At 39.2% G+C, this 24,687-nt stretch overlaps 1 protein-coding gene across 1 annotated transcript in view; it reads right to left on the reverse strand.

Moving 5' to 3' along the window:
- The window catches only part of LOC118811494 (dedicator of cytokinesis protein 2), a 123,478-nt gene that overhangs the window by 61,189 nt on the left and 37,602 nt on the right, over positions 1 to 24,687 (reverse strand). Inside the window, 2 exon segments of the mRNA XM_036575715.1 lie at positions 10,951 to 11,093; positions 24,284 to 24,390. Coding sequence (XP_036431608.1) covers positions 10,951 to 11,093; positions 24,284 to 24,390 — 250 coding nt within the window.

Below are 24,687 nucleotides of genomic sequence, written 5' to 3' on the forward strand. Positions count from 1 at the left end.
GACACACCAAAAACCAAAGTGCTTTACAATAAAACAAAAAGGATTCCCACCTTCTGAACACCACTACCATAAATTCACACAACAGTGTACAGAGCTCAGTCCACAGTTCAACGACTGCTGAATGCTAATCGATAAAATGTGTTTTAAGCTTTGTTTTAAAAACAGTCACAGATGAAGCATGCCTGAAGTCACTTGGAAGACCATTCCAAAGTCTTGGTGCAGCGACAGCAAAAGCACGATCCCCTTTATGTTTAAGACGAGACCGAGGAACAGTTAAAAGTGACTGAGACACAGACCTTAAAGATCTTGAGGGCGCATATATACAAAGCATGTCCTCAACATATGCAGGTAGCTGCATATGCATAGTGGCCTCGACAGCATTACCATGCTGAGGGCTGAGGGCAGTGGCAAACCACAGGCCTGTTTCAAATGGAAGAAAAAATGACCCCCTTCAGAAGCCCCTTACAAATGGCCATTACCGAAAAGTGCAAATCAAAGGCAATTTTCAGAAAGCAATTCAGGAAGTAATTCAGGCTGGTATTGAGGTTCAGGTGGTCTTTTCGGTGACAACAAACTGCAAAGTGGCACTTTTTAAGTGACATAAAATGTAAGATTTTTTCCTTCTAATGCATTGTGTTAGGAAAAAAGGCTTTTGATATTGGTAGCACAAAACCAATCGAATTTAATATATGCTGGCTGGCATGCAAGAACTACAAAGCGGCATCCTATTTTAATAGTGCTTCTCTGAAGCACAATCTCCTCCTCGAACATAACACACACGCACACACACACACGCACACTCAACTGTTACTCTCACACACTCCACAGACACAGCTAAAAGGTTACAATTAAGACTTCAATAACACTATCATTACTGAGGGAGACAGAATGGATAGGGAAGAATGAAGCAGTTGTATGTGTAGTAACGTGTGTGTGTATGTGTGTGAAAGAGAAAGAGAAAGAAAGCGCAGGAGAAGAGAAAATAGCTATTCTGTTGGACTGAATTTTAAGCTGGCTAGCCTTTGATTCTCGGGGGCTCCCCTGGCTCTTGCTTCCCCTCTTCTGTGCTAATTTATTGCAGATAACGTCATTGATTGCACTGAAGGACTTCTTATCTCCTCTCCCAGAAGCAAATAAGTAAAAAAGCATATATGTGTGTGCATGTGGACTCTTGCAGAGAGCAACTCTTCTGAAAATAGATCAACATCAACAACATCCCCATGGATAAAGCCACATGCTTTATGTCTAGGAAAAGATGTCTTCCTAGACTGCAGTGCTACCAGTGACAGCCTGATGCATTAGCCTTGCCTCTGGCACTTTTGCCTTTTTGCCTTCGATTGTGGCCTTTGGCAAATACAGACCTTAAGATCCGCACTCCAGCAGCTGTCTATCATGCAGTGTGTGTGTCTAGCTTGTTGAATGGATCTGAAGCTTGGACTCCCGGAGGCCTGTCATACACACTGTCTGGAGCCTACAGTGGGAAATGTCTGGAAACTGGAACACATACCCACCAACCTTCAAGCGCAGCCCAATCAGAGTTAAATGCAAGCTTGTAAGCAGTTCTGCATGGCTAGGACACACAAACCACATGTCTGCAGCACACCAAACAAAATACGGCCATTTAAATGTCCTGGAAAACTCTGTGCAACCATGGACCTGAGGCCATAGGGATCCTCAAAGGCCTTGTTACAGGAATGCACACAGCAGACCACAAGCGGTCTCAAATTATTGGTTTAACAAGCAATTGTAAGGCCATATCACAAAGAAACACACAGGTGTCTCACACTTGCATTAACCTACCAACTTCCTACCTACCCTTCACTGTTCCACACTGTTACATCAGCAATAACGCTTGCTCTTCGGTCTCTTCCCACATTAAGAAGGTGGGAGTCCACCTCGAATCAGCTACATTGACTGGTTTTATGACCAGTGACAAACCTCTATCCCATAGGGAAATTAATACTCATTTACTCTTTTCATCAATGCAGAGCAATGATGTTGAGGCCTCATGTTAAGGTAATTGTCTATTCTGCCTATAGATGATGCCGGCCTTGGACTGGGTCATGGTACAATCCCCACTAAAGTTAATGTTTACAACCTCTCTCAAAAGAAGGTTGAATAAAATGAGAAATGAAAAATTTTAGAAACTTGTTAGCTTCTTGAAACATTTTTGCTAAGAAGCATGAAAACAGTGTGCTGCAAACTCAAAGCAAGGCCAGAAGGGAAGATAAATCCAATACTAGGCCTACCGCTGTCAAACAAACACCAGGCATCCGAAATCTAAGAAACTTTGAGAATATCAAATACAGGCCTCTGCATAATTCAGAAATACATTCAATAAAACAGTGTAGAACATCCACTTTTTAATAGCCACAGTTTTTGATGCTAATATTTTTTTCCAGCTGAAAACGAAGGCTCAGACTCCCCACACTCTGTAGGAGGTGGCATGATCTCACCACACACTAACAATGTCTACACCTCAGAGAGACATAAGGGCTGCCTTTAGCCAGAGTGTGTGTTCTAAACAGGGGCATCACGGTATGGGGAGGACAGTCCTGATTTCACCACTGTGCTCACCAATAGTGAAAAGTCCTGGATCAGTCGCTTTCACTATGTGATAAGAATGCCATGCATTTTGACCAGAGTCCGCATCCACTGCGATCACCTTGGAGACCAGAGAGCCTGACTGGGCAGCTTTGGGCACCATCTCAGTCATGAAGGAGTTTCCTTCCGGAGAGGGGTATAAGATTTGTGGAGAGTTATCATTCTCATCACTTATGAAGACGCTCACAGTCACGTTACTGCTGAGTGGAGGAGAACCGTTGTCTCTAACTACCCAGGGGTCCTCAAGTTGCCTGCACTAGAAAGTTTACTTTGGTGTACAATTGTAAATTTGGGAAGGGGTCTCATAGATACTTAATTTGCACAAAGCCCAGATGTATGTGAAATGCCTGAGGTCTAAGTGAAAGAGGGTTATAATAGTTTTAAGAGTTACGTATAATGTGTTTTCAGAGTTTTATTTATCTGTCTCCCCATGAAATTCAGTTTTGTTTATCTGTCAAGGATTATTTATCTTTATCATTTTCTTTCTTTCTCTTTTTTTATACATTATACATTACCCACACTCGTGGCCTGTGATACATTAATGCATCTATTAGCATTTTTATGGGCCTTAAGATTCTTTTCTCATTTAGACCACAAAATAGCTGTTATACAGCTGTGCATTAGTGTTGTACAAGCATTAAATCTAGTGCTTCTTTTCAACAAGTAATACCTATATTTTTAGAGGTTACACTTTTATACTATTCTTGGGTTGAAAGCACTTTTTGTTACAAAAATGTTTTCTTTATAAGTTTTAATTTTCATTTTAGTGTTGGTGTCCCACAGTAACCTTGACATCAGCTTAATAAAGTCAGCCTCTAGTGCACACCCTTCTTTTGTTCTAAGGCAACATTTGGAGAAATAAACAAAATATTTTAATTATTTAAAAAAGATGAAAAAGATATTAAAATGTAAGGCCACAGTCTTTGCAAATCTAACATTAAAATCGCCTGTGAAGCACCTCGCCTTAACACTCATCTCTCTCTCTCCCTCTGTCTCTCTCACTCTCTGTTTTGTGTTTCTAAGTCATCCTCCGGCTGCATAACTGCATTCTCTGTTTTCTTGGGTCATGTTTTCTCTGTTATTCGTGCTTTTCTGCATTCATCTCTCTCTGTCTCTGTCCTTTTGTTTCTGTCTGATGTGGAACGAAGAGACAGAGGTGAAAACAGTGTGACACCATCTGTCTGCTTCGTTAAGACAAGTAGACAGACAGGAAGTCATTAGAAAATCCACAGAGACAGACGCACACTTTCACTCGCACACATACGCTTGCGCACGACGGCGGGCCTGCAGTGTCACCGCACTCCACAGTGCGAGTGTGTGTTGAGTTTGCGTGGAAGTGGAGAGTGTAAGCCATGAGCTCACCTGCACTCTGATTGGTTGGGACATATGCAGCGTTCTGGAATTAGAGTGAGTCAGGGAGAGCCGCTCCGCACTCCAGGAAACATCTGCTGCTCTACCTAACACGCAAAGCAGCATGTGTGTGTGTTTTATTACATTTCTGTCACGGCCTGCTTGGTCAATATAAAACGAGTGGACAAATCTGTCATTTTCAGCTGAACTGGACAGATCTGAGAATTAGGACAGAGGAGACCTGCGTCCATGTGTGTGTGTTTTATTTCCACTGACTAATGTTATGATGCAGAAGTAGTGGATAAAGCCAGGGACTGGGCTGAGGAGAGAGAGAGAGAGAGAGAGAGAGAGAGGGACAGAGAGAGAGAGAGAGAAACAGAGAGAGAGACAGAAAGAGAGAGAGTCAGAAAGAGAGAGAGTAGGGCCTGACAATACTGACCGATACTGAATATTTATTAGTATCAGGAAAAATCCTGCTCATTTTGTATTATAACAACAGACACCTCTGATGTGAAAAGAACCTTTCACTTTATGAAGACTTCTGCTGACAATCACCACCTTCACCTGCTATGACAGCACTGCAGGCTGAAATAGTAGATCTGAACACAAAACACTTTACTTAAGACTTGAGTACACCATTTATTTAAGTTTAAAAGTTCTGTATACAACATTTTAAAAATTAATATAGCAGCCAACAACTATTTTCTATGTAAAGACATTATGGAGTAATGGCGTCCTGAGCAGAGAATATAGCCATACCCCCTCTGTGTGTGTTGTGATCAGAGCTTCTCTGTTTTTTTGTTTTCATAGCTGGTCCAGCCGTGTGTGCATGTTAGTCCTGCCATGTGAAAACGTCAGCCGTCCCTACATGTAGTTTTGCCCTCCCCAAGAGACAAAGACAGTGACCACCCACACAGCCTTGTGTATGCAAGATGGTGGAGTGCAGTAGGAAACGTTAAGGTGAAAGCCACCTTTCAACTATTCCTCCACCGAATATTCCTTGAAGTTCACAAGGCTGAAGTTGGCTTCCTTTCTGCATTTTCCTGTTCAATTTTAAACTGTGCAGCTGTTCCATTCTGCGCCTGAGCCGCCTGAACTTAACTAACACCATTTAAGGTGGAGCTAAGGTGGGAAAATCCAAACAAGAAGCTAAGGCACCCGAATAAGCCTAACTGCTGCACCAGGTAGAACGGGAAAATTCAAATAAGAAACTGGCAAAAAACATGCTGACTTCAGCTTTATCTAGAGACTTGAAAGGTATGAAAAGGGATGAAGGTGTGGCTCTGATTCTGCTTGACAGGTGGGTAACACAAACTCATTTTTACTTTTTCACTGATTCAATAGGTCAGTAGTGTCCCATGTGCTAATGTTTGAGATAGCTAATCCCAACTGGTTAGCTTGCAGCAGGAATTGAGCAACAGTTTGCTACCGAACAACCCGCTAACATTAGTAATATTGCTTGCTGGGTTCGCTCTAATGTTATATCATGGTATTTGTCTGTACAACGTTTTCGAAGGGTTTTAATGTCTCGAAGATCTAAAAACTAGTTTGCTAGCCCAGTGTCATTCGCTTTGGCAACGCGCGTTCATGAATTTGGGGGGCAGAGCTTCTGTTGGAGCACTGAAGGGTGTATTTGTTTTGCTGTTGAGCTCAAATATCAACAATCCTCTCCAAAATTGTATACTGAGCCAGAGAATAGAGAACAGACAATCACATTGGTCAGTTGACAGCTGACAATTAATGATAATATTAATAGTAATTAATTGTTACAACTACTAGTTAAAACTATAAAGTATAAAACTAACGGAGTATGTTGACTTTTGAACCATTTAAAATGATAACAGAAAATCGTAGCACTATAAAACTGTTATCAGTCACATAATTTTCATGTGGGTCAGGCCCTATCAGAGAGAGAAAGGGAGAGAGAGAAAGGGAGAGCGAAAGAAAGACAGTGAGATACAGAGAGAAAGAAAAAGAGAGCGAGTGAGAGAAATCTGTTCTTGCTTCAGAACAGAAAAATTCAATTTTCATATTCATATGGGTTTCCACTTACATCAACTATCTCACACTCTAACTTCAAAACCACAGAATCTCTAGCACACAGTTACGCACACACACACACACACACACACACACACACACACATCTGAAGTGTGACAGCTTAATCAGGTACATGCAGAATCCCCACAGTAAAAACTCCCTCACTTCAAGAGCTTGAAAATGTGTGTGTGTGTGGATGCTCTGAGAATACAGAAACACCTGTATCTTCTCATCTTCTAAAATATTCATCTCACCCCCTTTGTTCATCTCTCTTTCTTTTCACCACTAGCATTCTGAATGTCTTCAAATGTGCTATTCTAATTCCAATTAAACTGCAACACTTTGCGTTCTAACAAATGCTACAGACAGATAAGGGCTCTGAGTCTCCTACAGCCATTTGAACTGATCACTGTTCAAACAGTATCCACATCTTTTAACAGACAATGTTCAAATAGCCTGGAAATTGTTTCTCAGGTATGTACTTTTATGATGAATACTGAATATCTGAGAAATCAGTTCTACATCATAATGAAAAAAAAAAAAACAGGAAATTTATACTGACTGCAGTGGAAGCTCTACAAACTGACCTCTGATCATCCAGCTACACTTCATTATAAATTCATTTCGTATAGAATTTAAGAACAGCATGATATATCTTTTTATTGACATCTGTTTGCATTCGATTTAACATATTCCCTTGTTAGTTACTTTACTTTTCCCTATATCATTTTATTTATCTTATTCTTTATTGTTATTTTGGTATACTAAAAATTATGATAAAAGGCTGTTTATCTGGGTAGTAATTGCTTAGAAAATCACTAATATTAGAATAAACACAAATAACATTAAAATAATACGTAGCATATTTAATGCATGTCAACTGTTTACAAACCTCTCCTTGAGAAATTATTTGTAGTAATGATCCAATACCTGGTTTGCTCAATCAATCCTTCATTACATTAAATCAGGTGTGCTAGTGATGGAATTTAACAATCCCTGTGATGGCTGGGGGTTTCAAGGATATATCTACAACCAAACTGTTCTTCAAACTAGCTCATAACATTTGAACTACTTTTTTGAAATTAAGAATTTCTTTTTATTGTGTTTCTGTTTTTTTGTTTGCATTATAACAAAACGTGCAGCAGTTTCAGTCTCAGTGCTGTGAATGTTGTGAAGCAGAGAACAGTAGTCAGAAGTGTGGCTGAGGCATGCAGCTACTTTATTACCTTTTTCTCCTCTGCCCCTCACTGAACGTGTTATCAGTGACAGCACTACAGAGAATGCTATGCTATATGTAGAGTTCAAAAGGAGAAAACTGGTTCACTGATAAGCACAGTGTTTTAATTTCCTCAGAACTAACTCCCTGTATTATACACAACACTTTCACATTTACATGCTTGCACTGTGCGCTGTAGCTTTGAATTTGCATATATTCTTTTAATAATTTGTGTTTTAAGTGGCGGTGGCACAGTGGGTAGCGCTGTCGCTTCGCAGTAAGAAGGACCTGGGTTTATTTCCCCGGCCGGGCTACCTGGGTCCTTTCTGCATGTTCTCCCTGTGTCTGCGTGGGTCTCCTCCGCATGCTCTGGTTTCCTTCCACAGTCCAAAGACATACAGACAGGCTGATTGAAGATGCTAAATTAAGCATGTGTATGTGTGTACATCTGTGTGTCTGCCCCGTGAAGGGCTGACGGCTTCTCCAGGGGGGTTTCCTGCCATCAGTGAGCGCTGGGATAGGCTCCAGCTCCCCCCATGACCCAGAAGGATAAGTGGCTTAGATAGGGAGTGAGTGACTGAGTGAGTGAGTGAGTAATTTAGATATGGCCATGTAAAACACCCAGCTATCTGTTGTCAGAATCAGGCTCGTCATGAAACAGAAGGATTGACACTGGTCAGGAGATCGACATGACTTACATGAGCATAAACATATTTTGGTTAATTAAAATCTAGTACAGACATATGATAGCCTGTTAGCTACGCCTGTAGAGTTAAAAACAGTCTCAGGTTAGCAGGTGTGTGACTGCATCAGCACGTTTGTATCAGCATTTAGCATCAGATCATCTTAGAGTGATAGTTTCATCGAATGTACACAATTTGCCCCAGCTGATCAGCCAAGACATGTACAGTACCTGAAGCCTGCTTCTTTAGTTTTGCACTGGAGCAACGCAGTTAAAGTAGCTTACAAGCAAAGAAAATTTATACCATATCAGTTAGCATAGTGCAAATTTTCCTAGGAAACATAGCAAAAGGGGGGGAGAGAGAGAGAGAGAGAGAGAGAGAGAGAGAGAGAGCATGACCCATTCAGACTTCTTTCTTGATCCCTGTGTGTATTTGAAATTTGAAACGCTCCTGGAATCCTGTTAAACAGAAAAAGCGAAGGATAGAAGAAGCATGCCAAGGGGAGAGAGAGGGTGAGTGACCCTGTCTTACCTTCCCCCAACCTCCTCTGGTCACTTCTTCTCCCTCACTCCCTGTCTGCTGACCACCGTCTGGCCTTTGACACTGTTTGTTTACCCTCATTCCGCTCTCTTTCTCATCATCATTTCATTCACACATTTCTTGCACAGCTTCTCTATTTCTGTCCATCTACATCACTTTCTCTCTCCTGTTTTTCTTGCTCTCTGACTGAGACGAACCCCTCTTGAGATTCAGAAGTGCTTTATTGGCATGATCATCCCAAACAGTGCTGCCAAAGCATGGCAAACAGCTCTAAGATATAAAATATATTTGCAAAACATAAAAGAAAATAGCAACAACGCTACTACTATTACTACTAATACTGTTACTACTATTGCTATTACAACATTACTAATAATACAGTAATTTAAGAAATATAACAGTGTTTTATAAAACATAATACAAATAATAGAGACCTTCATGAAACCAATTACATATTTTAAAGGGTCCATATCCTACACTATGCATTTTTGTCTAATTCTAATGTTCATGTGAATTTGTGCAGCAAAAATGTAATACATCTATTATAAGACAAGACAATTTCCAAGCCTCTCTTTATAGCTTAGAATTAATCATGCTGTTTTGCTAGATTAAGACTGACATATGTAGATGACCTCTGTTTGGACTGGCTTAGAAGAAAAAATGTGGTTCAAAAAACAGCATGGATTGAGATGTTCAGGACAAACTGCAAAGCTTGGACTGAAACCCTTAGGCATTTTACAAATGTTTGGACCTTGAAGAAGGCTGCAATGATCTGCTTCTCAGCAGCCAAGAACAGCCAAGAATGTTTAATCATCTTCCGCTCTGCTACAGATCACCTGCTGTAACAACACTCTTTAACACCTGAGTGTGAATGGGTGGGCTAAACTGTTGTAGACTGAATGGACAGCCATATGTAAATGTACTCATGGTTGTTCAATCACATATATGATGAATTCAAAACAGGCTATTTTTATGTTTACATACTACATCAAACATCAAATTTTAAAAAGTGAGGAAAGTTCAGTTTTCTATGACATGCCTTTTAGGTTTAACAATAGATTTGCCTCCATCGCTCTGTTTGCTAACTGCCTCGCCTCCGCCCCTTCTCTCCATTAAACTCCACTCTGTGCTTATCTCTGTTCCCATCTCCTTATCTCTTGCTTTCTCTCAGTCCGTGTCTCGCTGCTTCCCTTGGTGAGCTGTAATCCGTGTGAATGGCCGCTTTTGTCCACAGATACACAAATAGGATTTAAGAGCTGTGGGCCAAACGGTGATAAAACTGTGTGCTATTCTATTGCTACACAAATACACCCACTATCTGCATCAAATTCGATCCTATACCTCTCATACGAGTTGCAAAACTTTACCGTGTTGATTAAATTAGAACACCATGGGCTCTCATCTCTCTCTCTCTCATTCTCCTTCACTAACCTATGACATCTGTTCATCTTGTTCACCACACTCCCTAAACAAACAGTCACTAATTCCCCTCATCACTCTATCCATCTCTTCACCATTTCCACTGACTCATTACATCAGTTCAACACTCATTCTGCCTCTCTCTCTCTCTCTCTCTTGCGCTCACTCGCTCTCTCTCTCATCTGTGTTCTTTGAGTTCAAGCTTCATTAGAATCATCAAAGTACATAAAGTGAGACTGAAGCATTACCCAGACTTCAAAGCATGAGCTCCTCACACATTCTGGCAATTAAAGGCACTATCAGGTTTGTAGAGAACATGTATATAGAAGGTGTGTATGGGTTACATCATAGGTAATGAGTTACATCTCAAAAGGAAGACAATAATTAAAGGATTTCTCAGCATCTTCATGATTGGTTAATGTCTTATTAAGCAGGACTATTACTGGTTAGTATTGTAGAATGATTATCACTAATTTATAAGCGGAGTTTTCAGTTTTTGTTAGACATTGTTTCAACGTCTCTGATCGGTCTCAGACCTAAAATATGTCAACAAGTCAGTGAAATTAACAATTCTAAAGTCTTGAATCAAGAAGTACAGAGCAGTGACTGAAGGTAAAGAGAGATAAAGAGAGTACTGTAACTAATCTCTAATATCTCCAAGTTGGCCTGGGAGTGGCTTGGGGTCCCCGGGAATGAGCTGGAGGAAGTTGCGGGGGACAGGGTCATCTGGGATTCTCTGCTCTCCCAACTGCTACCGTGACCCTATCTGGACTAAGCAGCGATGATGATGATGATGTAACTAAGTATGGCCACCTCAATAAAGCTTACTGACCAGAACTGAGCACACATAGTTTTAGAGGTTAAAAGAGAAAGTCAATAACTTTGGGATTTGTGATTGGGTCGCTAGCTCTTCGGTATATCGTAAGCAACTCAATCAAATCTCAGTGATTGGTCAATGTTGCAGTGTCTTGGTAAATATCATCTTGATCAGTTACATATTTGCAGTGTGTGAATTTAAGTCAGTGAACTGAACTGAATTAAACTGAATTGAATGTAACATTCAGCGCATTCATATGAAGGCTTGGCACTGGATCTTACCACGTCTTTGCGGCTGAGCACCTCCAGTATCTTGTTGAGTAGTTCCACACTGTTCCGCCTTTCATCCTGAGGCCCCTCCCCAAAATCAGCCAAAGCTCCACTCAGCTCCTTAAGCATCATGGGTAACAGGATATCACGGCAGTCTGGAAATGACATCACAGCGCTCAGCAAAATGTTACACCACCGTCTATAAATTTGTAAAAAGTTCACTCATTGTTATCAATTGCTGCAGTGCATAAAAGAGTCAAAGTGCATGATTCAGTACTATGGTTGAGGACACCTGTACAATCAGAAGGAATTTTTTAACATCAGGATGAAATTTCAGTCCTGAAGCAACACATCAGCACAACACTGAACGTACACATGCCCGCTTATTTCTGACATTATATAGACCTCCATTCATTTCCCTGCAACTTAGCCAAACCTTAACCATAACTACTACTAGCCTCATCCTAACCCTTGCCTTAACCCTAACCCTAAAACATGTCTTCACCTTAAAATTAAATGACTTACATTGTGGGTACCAGATTACACTTTGGGGACCAGCTCTGCACAAGGTAGAAATGTCCCTACAACGCTAGTGTATAAACAGGTTTTGGTCCCCACAACATGGCATTAACCTGGTATACACACATACACACAAACACATACTCAAGGGAAATAAGTGGTCTACAAATTAGAAAAGGTTCATTTTAAATTGACTCCATAGTTTCTTCATTTAAATTATCTCTATACCACTGACTTCCATCCATCCATCCATCCATCCATCCATCCAGTCATTTTCACTTCTTCCCTACGCAAAACTCATGCCCTGTCTTTCGTCTCTCGGCTGCAGTTTGAGTGTGTGTCTGTGTGTGATTGAGCGTGTGTACTGACCCTAGCTCTCTCGTTAGAAACTTAAAGTGCATTGTTAGTAATGAGCATCTAACGAGCCAGAAGCTAAATGAGTTTTTAATGTGCTGACTCCACCTGGCAAGGGGGTAAGGAGGTGAGACAGATGCATATGTCCTCAGGTGCTGTGTGTGTGTGTGTGTGTGTGTTCATGTGTGTATGTATCTTGTTTCCAGGTAGAGACAGTGATGGTCACACACACATATTCTCACACACGCACACTGTGGAAACATCCATCCTAGTTACACAGTACAGACTCTAAATACAACCCACTTTTATAAAAGAAGTCTACCTAAGCATAATGCATTCTCCTAATACTTAAATATAAATTTAAATATAATGCACAAAGTTATTTTTGTTGTATAGTTAGGTTAACCCTTTAGAATGTTTGGCTTATTACATCCAAAGGCTTAATATTCAGTGACTACCTGGACTACAATGTAATTTATTTGTTATGTATGTAGTAGAAATCAGGACCCACCAACATATCCTAGCCATTTAGGGAACTATCTACTTTAGACTTATTTCTGATTGCTCAGTATATAAAACTGTTGATTGTAAAATCTTTTAGGAGTTTGGAAAGAAGTTCCACAGTTTTGTGTCTCATATTTGGATGACTGTAAATCTAAGTTAAAAGCCAAGAAAGATTTAGCTTTTGCTGTGATTGGAATTCCTTTAGATATTATGTCAGCTCAAACTGACTCATTGACTCAATTTTATTATTTAAGAAACATTTAAAGATTACTCCTTTATTGTACTCCTCTTTCTTAAGTCGTGATCGTATCTTGATTTCTGTAATGTATTAACATTTCATTGTTACTTTGTTTCACTAAATTTTAGAATTGCCCCTATGAGTTTTAATACATTTAGAAAGGTGCCATATAAACACTTGTTATCAGTCCATTGGTAAATTCTGACCTATTAAAATACTTAGAACAAGAAAATCACACACCACACCTAACGGCCAGAATTGATCAGAATGTGACATAATGCTTCTTAAGATAATATTTCTGGAAACCATTTTTATTTATTATGCACAGGTTTTAAGAACTACTTTTATATCAGGACTCCTACTTGTGTCATGCTCTGATTGAGTCTCTGTGTGTTCTCCAAAACACAACATTAGTTATTTCAAGGACAGTAACAGGCCTACTGATGGCTTTCTGAAGTGTCCTTAATTACACACCAGTCACTTCCTGCTCTTACACTTGATAATAAATCATTAAGTTTATGCACTGGAACTGTCTCTTGGCAGCTGTTTTAAGACAACATGGCAGCAGTGCTGTCCAGCGCCTATGAAAGTAGCATTAAAGGATGAGAGTGCAAACTCACATCAAGAGCCTTTTAAATAATCACCTCATATAAAATGCAATAAAACAAATGACCCCTGACAACAGCACTTGTAATTTTAAATGCTAATTGAAAGGTTCAGTGGAATTTCCACATCAAAGCAAAGTGCATGTCACAACAAACTGTAAACTCTAAAGGCTGAACAGCCTATCTCTCTAACTGCTCTTCTTATTTCATTAATAAATCAGTTAAAGCGACTAAATAGATCAATGAGAAAACAGTGAGATGGACAGAAAATTCAATGCAACCACACTGGGGAGGAGGTTACAGTGAGGCACCAAGTTCATCATGTAAACTGTTACACTATCTAGACTGACTGTCAAGGTTCATTTTAAGTTAAACAATATAGCATTTACATATTAATCTACCTTGTGAATAACGCTGAACCCCACACATTTTATCCCCTTGTTTTGATGACAGCACTGACCAGCACTCAAAGCTTTCATTTGTTTAAACCATTTTTGGGCAAAAAGGTTTTCAATATGTGCTTTTAACAGTACTTTGTAAAAGAAAACTGTCTAGTCTTTTAGGCAAAATCTACTGTTCATACCAAGAAAGATGAGCATGAAGATGTCTGTTGCAAAATATACCTAAAATATACCCAAAATATTAAAAATGCCTTATGTTAAAATGTCTTTGCAGGTATTTGTTCTTTCTTAATTTAAATGTGATGGTGAGAAAATTCAAATTTCGAAAGAAGGCAAAGTCCTCAAACTTTTGATGGCCAGTATACATGTGCCTAATTCACAGAATTTCTTTTCTTTGCTTTGTGACCTCTACTATCGACAGCTGTTAAAGTGAGCAGTTGCTGTTTTTTTAAAACACTTGTCATGGTTGAAGTAAAGTAAGGGTGAATATAAGTGCAATTTTACAGTGCTTCTGGAGCCATGCAGGGTTAATTACTTCTCTCAAGGACACTTCTCTCAAGGGTAGCAGTTAGGGAGGTACAGCAGAGGCTCATGTCCATAGCTCTTAGTGTCCTGCCAAGGAGTTGAACTAGAAGCCCACTTGCCACCACATCTGTTCAGTATAACAGCAGCGGTGCACTCCCTGTCCACGGCTGCCCTACCTCTGTGATTACTCACACTGTTAGCAGCAGCTTTCTACTGCACAGGAAACTGACACGGCTGGACTCATCAGCTGTAACTACAGCCAAGTGCTTTGGCATCAACATGGTGTGAAGGGGCCACACAGAGAATGTGTGTATTGCATACAATTCTTTATATGAGCATAAACTAATAGAAGAAAGTCTGTTATCGGTCAATTAAAAGGTCTATGTTTCAACTAAAAGTGAACCAATATCATGCCTCCTCTAAAAATGACATAGTATAGGAACAGTGGACTTGAAATTAGTTTGTACCTTAAATGAATGCATTGATTCCGCTATATATACAGAGACTTTCTGAGTATATGGTCCAAACTTCCATCTGCAGAAAAATCTATGGTATTAACTATAAATCGCTTGTTAAAAACAGTTTAACTGACAGAATGTTAGTCTACCAAGAATGCTACAACTGATTTGTTGATTTGTTGACAACCTGAAAAAAGGCAAAGCTGTGAGAGACACAGAGAGAGAGAGACAGAGAGAGAGAGAGACAGAGAGAGAGAGAGAAAATGCAACTGACACTATTATCTAAGGTGACTGCAGGGGTCATTGATGGCTCTTTATATAGAGAGCACCCTTCAGCATCGCAGCAAAAAACACGTCGGTGAAAATTAGCCAGCAAGCACTTTCTCAAGGCCACATTACAGCAGTGTGACCTGCAACCAGCGTGCTCTAAGCTACAGCACTGCCCCCAGTGTGTGTGTGTGTGTGTGTGTGTGTGTGTGTATGTGCACAGGCATATCCGTAGCTCAGTTTTTACGACTCTGACCTAGCCATTGAGCAGTGCATAAAGCTGCATTGTTTCTGAGTAGATCAGGTTTGGGCTAGCAGTGGAGTGCTCCACAGAGTGATGTTTAAGTGACAGTCTCGGAGTCCTTGCTAGAGAAGGACATTTTGTTTATTCTGAACCTCAGGACTGCTTGAAATACACATAGTATGACTCCAAAGCTATGTAATAAATCTGAGACAACAGCTGTGCATGAGCATCAATGCTCTGAAACAACACAGTAAACCTAAACATCATAACTGTCAATCAAATCTTTTTCTCATTTTTTATCAAGAGAAACACTCCATATCTCTTGGGGTAGAACTGTGTTGTATTGTTACATTAACATTAACAGTACATTTAAGATAACTTTCCTCCTCTTACAAATGTACCAATTCTGAGATAGAAATGTCATTAAAGTGACAATATGTGTGTGAGTGAGAAAGTATATCCTCTTTAGGGTTTGCTCTGAGATGTTGCCTGACATGTTGTCAGGGTGTATATAAACATTGCTTGGCTGTCTCTTATGTCAGAGATATAGGCATATAGACATCTTGTCTTTGAAGAGATGAGAGGAAGGCAACAGTCGCCGTGGAAATCATAACTCAGCCCTTCGTCTCCTCTGAAAAACTGCTTGTTCATTTTTCATCTCAGGCCTCGTCTCAGAGAGTTCACAATAAACTACTTCAAATGGTAATAGGATGCCATTTCAATTACCCAGCCAAGCTAAATCACAACACTCAAAAGCCACATGTCACTGTCAAGAAACAGGGTGTGTGTGTACGTGTTTGTTTGTTTGTTTGTTTTTATACATACTCATATGTATAAAAAAAAATATACACATAAAAATATCCTGACATTGCAGGAAAAACAGGTGAAAATACAGGTAACCTTCACTTCTTCAATACCAGGATTGATAAAAATGCTCTTGACTTTGTAAATCTACATATCGCTACATATTCCTTTTTTTTTTCTTTGAGAGAGAGGAGAAATTCAAGATCCACTCTTGCCTCATATCTGAAAAAATCCACAGGTGTTCCTGCCATCCCTCCAGTGTGAGAAGACAACTCAACACTACGGGTCTGAAGCCGTTACCAAGAAAAGGAAATGGACAAAAAAGAAGAAAAGAAGCTGCTGGTGTTCTCAACATCACTAAAAGTGTATAATTATAAAATTATACATGTGACATGACACTGAATGAAAACTAATGTATGTTTGAGAAAGTGTGCAAAAACAGAGATTTGCTCTGTAACTAGACTAGCAAAACCCAAATCATTTTTGTTTATAACCTTTAGAACAATATCAAGTACAGCAGAACTTCCAGCCAATAAGCTTTTCCTCTCTCACTCTCAAAACTCAGTGCTTGTACTATATCACAAAGAGACGCACGCACAAAATGCAGTGCTCACCATTTGCAGCCAAAAGCTTAGATAAAAACACACAGTCACAGACTAATAGACAGATGGTGCCAGACTGAGCACAAAAAACACAAAAAGTGAAAATGCCCTGCATGGTTTTTAATGCTTTTAGCCCAGCGGGATGAACACAGTCAGACCAGCCCCTGGCAACAGTAACCATAACAACGGCCACATTAGGGGCTGGGGATAGAAACTTTAATTCACTTTTACTGCATATGAATTAGTCCGATGAGAAGCATCTCCATGTGTGTGTATATGTGTGTGTGCTTCCGGTCTATTCATCATTTTAATGTGTCAGGAAGAGATAGGGTGAGTCAGAGTCTGCATTTGTGTGGGTGTATGTGTGTACGTGTGTCTATGTGTGTGTGTTAGGTATTAGTGAGGTTATGTAATGTAGGTTTTATTTTACTGTTTCTCATTAACATCTGCCTACTGCCCGCCAGGGTTACATTCATCATGTGGGTCACTCTACATCACCAAGGAGATTTGGTCTCTATTCAGCAAAGGACAGGGAATACTCCATCTAACACACACACACACACACACACACAAAGGCACTAACTTTTCAAAAGAATAGAATGAAAAGTAAAGCCATAGACATAATGACTCATAAAATACATGTTATTATTACTGTATTACTGGTTCAGCAATTTACAGCTATGAGTAGTAAATTAGTGTACTACTCTTCAATAAACATCCAGATCAGTCTTATGTTGTGCTGTGTTATGCTATGTAGTGCAATACATACCCTTTTATCGCTTATAAAAATTAGATGCGACCAAAAGCCATTTTCGCCAAAAAAACAACATATTATTTTCTCAGCATGAACTATTTTAATAAGCTTTTACACTGACAGAAGAAAGCACATGTGAACGTTATTCTGCATCCCACTATATGCACTGTAAAATGCCTCCGGGACAAGCAAGTTATTAGTTTTGAACTAACCTTTTTAAGGCTAAATGAGATTAAGGGTTATGACCATACATGAAAGAGGCAAACCTCATTTGAAATATGTACTTCACAGATTATTAAAAAAAAAAGACTCAAGCTAGTTTTAAACGTGGGTCTGCTCACACATCAAAGTGTTGCTTTGCTGATGCCCTGGCAGTTGGATGCCAAGTTGCAGGTAAACATTCAGCCTTGGCATATTCCTGCCAGGCATTCACAAATACAATTGCAACTACTTTCCCCAACACAGGTGGAGACACACAGGCTAGCAAAACAGAGGCATTTGCGGTACCAAAGTCTGTACTTTACTCTGTTTGACTAAACAGAACTGCGAAATACAAACTTTAATATAGTGATTTTTTTTAACTGCCTTTGTAAAATAGGCTGTAGAGACAATAATATACTACCCATGTACATCACTGCCTGGTTTTATTTGCAGTGCACAGTGTGGTACAAGTTAGCAAAACTGCCGTAGCAGCATGTTTGCTCAGTACTTAGGTGCTCAGCATGTTATTTTGGAAGACACCGCTTTTACTGATAATTGTCCATAGACAGAGCTGTCTGCAGAGGCTGCATTGAATATAGCATGTCAATCGAACAAAGCGTTTTTGTACAGTGTGAGTACATGTCGTAGGCTTTGTCTGTACATGGTGGTCAATTGAAATATACAGTGTGAGTCACCAAACAACAAGATTTGTAAAATAACACAGTATGCATGTCTCGCTTTAGAGGACATTCAACTACGGCTGAACCAGCCAAACAAAGACAAGACATAAAATTCATCGAGTGAGTTCCTCAGATTAGCCTCAGATGTGATTCCTTCTATAGAGATTGTTGCTGAAAGAGACAGATGAGCAGCATCGGATCAAAACTATGAAACATACAGCTGTACAGAAGCGCTTTTGTGACTGAGAACAAAAGGCTCTCTTGCCCACTGCAACACTACTCAATCTAAGGTAATTAATGTAGCATAGCAAGGTACTGCACAACATTTAAACTCAGCTACATTTTAATGAATTAACTGTTAAGGGAGATTGCACTCATTCACACTAACAACTACTTAATTTTAAGTAGGTTTCTCAGTATGGTATCTAAATCAGTATTGCCAGATACTTAAAAAAATGTAATTGTACTTGGTCTGAAAAAATAGTATTGATGCATAACTACTAATTATCATTTCCAATAAACAACAGTTCCTATGTGAATAGGTGGGTATACCATTCAAGTTGAGGAATGTTTTTGCATTGTACATATGAAGGTGTTATAGGCAACTGGTTACTATAGATATGCCTACTGAAAAATGAAGTGCACAGCTAAAAATGGTGATGTTTGGGATCACTGCTTGAGAAGACAACAGCACGACTACAATAACACATCATATTGAACATCCACAAGTACTGATTAAAAGACTCAGGCACCTAAGCAAATTGTTTAAAACCATTTATCTGGACAGTAAGTCTGTTTTTTGACAGTAAATACACTATATAACATCAGAATAAACACGAATAGACATTAATGCTGTAAAAAAGTAACAAGATTTTCTTGTTTTTAAGAAAACTAGTTACTGTCTTTTAGAAAGTCAGAGGAACACAGCTTTAGTTCCAGATTTCTCAGATTGTCATTAATTAGTAGTGATGAATCAGCCATCGTATCCATCAGAACCGGAACTATAAGTTTTACAACTGATATTTTGATAGGTCATATCCTTGGTTTTGACTTGCAAGTTAACGGTTAATTGCTGACTAATAACAGATGGAAATTCACTATTTCAAATAAAAGTAAGTTTTTTACATTTGCCACTGAAACCCTCTCTATCTATTTAATACATCTGTGACCAGATTCAAATGCAACTCCTATTAAAAATATGTTTTCAATGGCAAACTGAATGTACAGTATAACTGATTTCCTCGCTGTGTCCTGAAATTAATATCAGAAGAGCTCTCTCTGAGCTCAATAACAACTGTGTAATTTCTTTGTAATGCTTTAATGATTTCAGTCTGTCAGACATTAGTGTGTGACAGTGGAATAATTTGAGCTAATTGGCCTCATATTATATTCATGAATTCAATTTCATTCCAAGTGGAAATTAAATCAGATAACAACCTGTCAAATGCATCTGTGAGTGTATGTGCCTGGGTGTCAGTGAGTATGTATGTGTGACTATGATGACATGCAGGAATGCATATGCTTTCATAATCCCATAAGTATAGGGGATAACTATTACTGAGTTTTCTATGAGCACTGCATGCATGACTGGACAAAAAAATCAGTGTACAGTGTATAGCGCATATGCATATTTATACAACATCTATAATGATTCTGTGTTTAAAAGACAAGCAGCAAGGGTCTACTTATATTCATCAACTGGAGACTGTACAAAGGATCTTTTTTTTACCACAATCACAGTTCAACATATTGTTCAACAGCCTACTTATCAACAGTGACAATCAAAACTGCAATTCATCTTCCTATTTTCCTCCCTCTAACACTTGTTCAAACTGAACTTTCACATCCCTCGCTCCCTCACCCACTCTGGTTGGATTAAATGTGTATTGGTCGGTGTTGATAGGCTGACCAGGCTATTAGGGTATAAATGTCCCTCGCCCATCTCACTCGTCTAACAAACAACATACAGCAATACAGACCAATATGCTGGGAGAATTTCAATTAAAATACCTGTCAGTGCTGCTTGCAGGGGTGGCGGTAATTCAAAAATAAATAAACGAGTATGTGGATAAATAAATGAGCAAACAGACAGCTGCACAGGGAGCTACAAGCAAAGGATCTCTAATGTTGGCATGTCAAGATGGCCTTGGGCCAATCACCAGAAGGCAAAGAGCCTGATTTATAACTATATAACATTTAATGCATGAGCCCCATATGGTATGTGCTGGTGGTGTTGTGAGACATGCGTCATTAAGTATGAGACAAATGATCCAGTAGGAGCAGAGGGAGTTCATACATGAAGGAAAACTTCAGAAATTTCTATTAGTTTCACTCTCAGGAGGGAAGCATCCTTGAAGAAGAATGGAGTGTTTTCAAATTGTTTTAACAGAAATTAGTATATTTTCTTTGCTGGTTTGCAATAATAGAAGGAATACTCTAGAAATGGTCAGCCTGTTCAGCACCTGCCCAAGCGTGCTTTTTGTAAACAGTTTTCAGTTCCTTTCCAAGTATAGAGAAACATACCAAAACACTTTGTGGTTGATCTTTGTTACAGATGTGCAGATAGAGATTACACTGAAAATCACTTAAGTATTTATTTAACATACTAAAAGCTAACCAGGTTCATTCTGAGGGAGTATCAGTAACAGTATTGATATAATCAGGGCTGGATGTAAAGATATTGAGCATGTAGCGATGGTGCTATAAAAGCTGCAAATGTTATGGCACAATTTTTTGACATGTAAGCTTTCGTTTCTGCTGTAATGATGTGGTTGATTAGGGCCGTCTTCGGCACTGTCGAGGACGTATCAAGACGCTGTAGTTCACACTACAAATGTTATGTGATCATATGCATCCCTGACCCCTTCCTAAGGTGGTCTGAGTAACTAGATCACAGTGTGTTTCTAAGACACATTGTACCTAGTGGACCTGCACTTAGCGCTGTCCACTTATGATTGGATCACCCAGGATGCAGGTTAATACCAAGTGTGAACGGGGCCTTAGATAAACAGTCAGCCACAAACATAATATGTAGTAACTATACTTCTGTACAAAGCAAGGCAATGTAGGCTAGTGGTGACTTATATGTACAGTTATGAATCACTCTGAGAGAATCAATCATTCAATGATTAATAATATAGTGAGGGGAGGGATAGCAAAAAAGAATAAAGAAAGAAAAGAGTGGGAAAGAGACAACTTGACAGAGATGGAAGAAGGAAAAAGAAGAGAAAACCACAGGAGGGAGTGAAATGGTGACATGCTGGAAACTCATCACAGAGAGTGGGGGAATTAGTGGAAGAAGAGAAGGAGAGGAGAAGAAAATGACAGTGAGGAATGGAAAGTAGAGAAAGTAGGGGGGTGGAAACCACTAGGAAAGAGAGAGAGAGAAAAAAGAAGGAAAGAACTAAAAACTGGAAAATGAAAGGGGACAAATGAAACAGACTGGTGGAGTGAAGGACCAAAAAGAAGAGAAAAAGATCAAAAAGCAGGAAATCACTGAGCAACAGAAAAACTAGAGACTACAGAGAGAGGGAGAAAAACTGAAAAACAGATTCTCAAACAGGTTATTAAAATCCACCCTCCAACCCTCAGCCAAACAAACCAAAAACACAGCCTGACTCTACACCACAGATGTAGGCCTTCAGTGAAGGCTTCAACTTTCTGTTTTATGTTATGAGCCTCCTACAGCAGACATATACAGCTGAGTGTGTTATGTTCTGACACAGTGATTCTCAATTCTCTACATATTTTTGAGAATAACATTTCATCTCTCACAACAAAGATAACACGTTTCATTCTAAGTTAAAACAGAGAGCAGCTGTATGAAGGTGGATGTGCAGTGAGTTGTAGCAAAAAGCACAACTAGTCACAAAAGGTCTGCTATCTGAAATGACTCAAAAAGGTTGAGAATCACTGGTCTACCACAAATAAACACACCTGATAAAGTTCAAATATATGATAACTAGCTGTTGAGCTGAACAGCTTTTGGAAATGCAAAACTGCACAGGAACTGGGACTGACAGCCACCAGGTGTGGGCGATATGACAAAAATATATCATCATAAAACACATTTTGTTAATATACAAAAAGTATTCCAGTATTTGAGTTGTACAGAGAAAAATGACCCAGTAGAGCCACAGGTTCAAAATACTAATTATGCACTTTGTGTAAACATGCAGTTTCAGTGTTCTTTAAGCATTGACTATAGCTATGATTAGAGATGCACCAATCCCAGTTTTTTCTTCAGATACCGATTCTGATACCTGACCTCTGCTTAGCCGATACCGAGCACAGATCTGATCTGTGCTTTTTTAAGGTTTTATTTAAATACTGTTTACCACACTGTGTCTAACATGAGGCTATAACTAAAGCAAAAAAGTATTAAAAATGAAAATTAATAAGGATGAAAAACAAGAATGAAATAAACAACAATTATAATTCCAGTGTAAACTTTTCAGTGCAACAATAAAGTTGTAAAATCTAAACATTCAAAGAAAATTTTGAGACTTCATCTCCATACTACAAGTTACTGTGCTACTTGCAGCTGTTATCAAACATTAAAATACCTCCAAATTGCAGATATTAGCAAGCATTAGTGGTACTGCTTGTTTTGTTAGCTGACATTTAAATTGATGATTTTTAAGATGATCCTTATTATACACTTCATATTTAGTCACATTATTCAAATTAAATTTAACTGTAACTTTTTAGCCTGAAATTAATAATAATGCAAATGTAAAAAATAGTTTTTCAGAAGTGAAGCTGATACAGTACAGGGACAAGTTCCTGCACAGGGCTTTTATACTGACTTACCGCAGCATAAAGTAACAACTGTGACAGATTTCATGTTTGATTTCATGTAAGCCGCAACAGCGGCTTATGTTGCATTCACATTTGCATTCATGTTATTCCACATCTGTCACGCATCCACCGAATCCCACGTTGGATTCATCTGGAATTCAACAACGAGACGTTTGGCGTCAATGGCTCCCGAAAAAATTAACATCTGGTTTATTCCACTGCTGCAGTCAACGGAAAAAGTTGGGAAAACTGAACTCTTAAAGGATCGTTCTACTCACTGCTGTAGTCTGAGTACTGCTGCCTGTGACGGTGACAGAATTTTCCATTGCAGATCAGTTGAAAATATTGGAACATCCAGTCTGTCATCGTCTGTCTACCACAAACATGTGAACGCAGCATGAGAGATGGTATCGAATGTGTATTAGACATGTCTGGCCGATATCTGTTTTGTTTAAGGTCAGTATCAGTGCTGTGCATCACTTGCTACGATATGCTCAGAAAACCATATTTTAATGTAATATGAAGTAATTTATCACAACAATAATAAATTGCATCATATTGTTCACCCACTGACCAACAATCTTACAGCATGTCATTCTAATTCTAATTGCTGGTCTGGACACACCCGCTCATTGGACGTTAATTGCGAAGAGTGTGTGTGTGTGTGTGTGTGTGTGTATTTATTACACATACACTCAGACAGATGTGTCTGAACATTTGGCCATGATTTATGCCTAGACTTTTGAACTGCATTTACTTGCCCTGACTGGTAAATGTCTCTTTAATCTGCTTTAGCTTCATTAAAGAGCTTCTTATAGCCCTGTAGCTTGGGTACAATGTCTTCTGCCGAGCAAGGAGCTATAGAGTAGCAATTTTTTCCACTTGGGCCTCCAGTATATGTCAGTCACGGGGTGTGAAGCAAATACACACTGAGGCATATGCACAGAAACAAAGCCCCTGAATATGAGCCCATGAGGCCATTATAAATCCCAAGCTTCACGAACAAAGTCATCACACTCTTTATTAAAACCCACAAACAAACTCCATTCATCACCTATTAGCATCTACTTAACAGGCTATTGGACAGGACCAAGCCAGAGGACACTGTTTACTGAAGCATAATGGTGCAGCGCAGAGAGGAAGAGAGATAACGAAAGGATGATGAAAGAAAGATGGCAAGAAAAAAAGTAAAATTGAACAGAGCACAGGGGAAGCAAGATAATGAGGGGAGGGAAGATGGAAAGAAAGAATCTAGGGGAAAAGGGAAGGATAATGGGGTCAGACAAGATGATGGCGAAAGAAAAGGTAGAGGAGAAAATGAGGAGGAGTTGGGGCAGAGAAAGTGCTGATGAATGTTGATTAGATGGATGGATGTGTGAAGCTGCTCACCCTTTCTCTGGAAGAGGCGACTGCTGACGATTTCAGTCATGGAGGCCACTTTCTGCTTCTGCAGTTTGTCCGGAGGAATACAGGTGTAAAAATCATACAGCAACTTACTACAGACGGGGAAAGTGACACAGACAGTGAAAGAGAAAAAGAAAGAAGACAATGGTCACAACTCTTGAAAGCATTTAAAACCTTAATAGTCTCAGTACTACAGACTAAAAACCAGGGATTTATTTTCGATTTAGCACAATATTGTTTATGTCACTGTCAGCTTTGATATCATGGAAATGTGATAAACACTAGTTTTCAATACTCTGAGCTATATCTACTTATCTCTATTTGGCTAGTCAGATACAAGTGTGCCTTTTGAAAGCATTTATTAACAGCCAGTCAGCTGAAGTTAGTTT

This window comes from Colossoma macropomum, unplaced genomic scaffold (assembly GCF_904425465.1).
Source record: "Colossoma macropomum unplaced genomic scaffold, Colossoma_macropomum, whole genome shotgun sequence".
NCBI classification, from domain to species: Eukaryota; Metazoa; Chordata; class Actinopteri; order Characiformes; family Serrasalmidae; genus Colossoma; species Colossoma macropomum.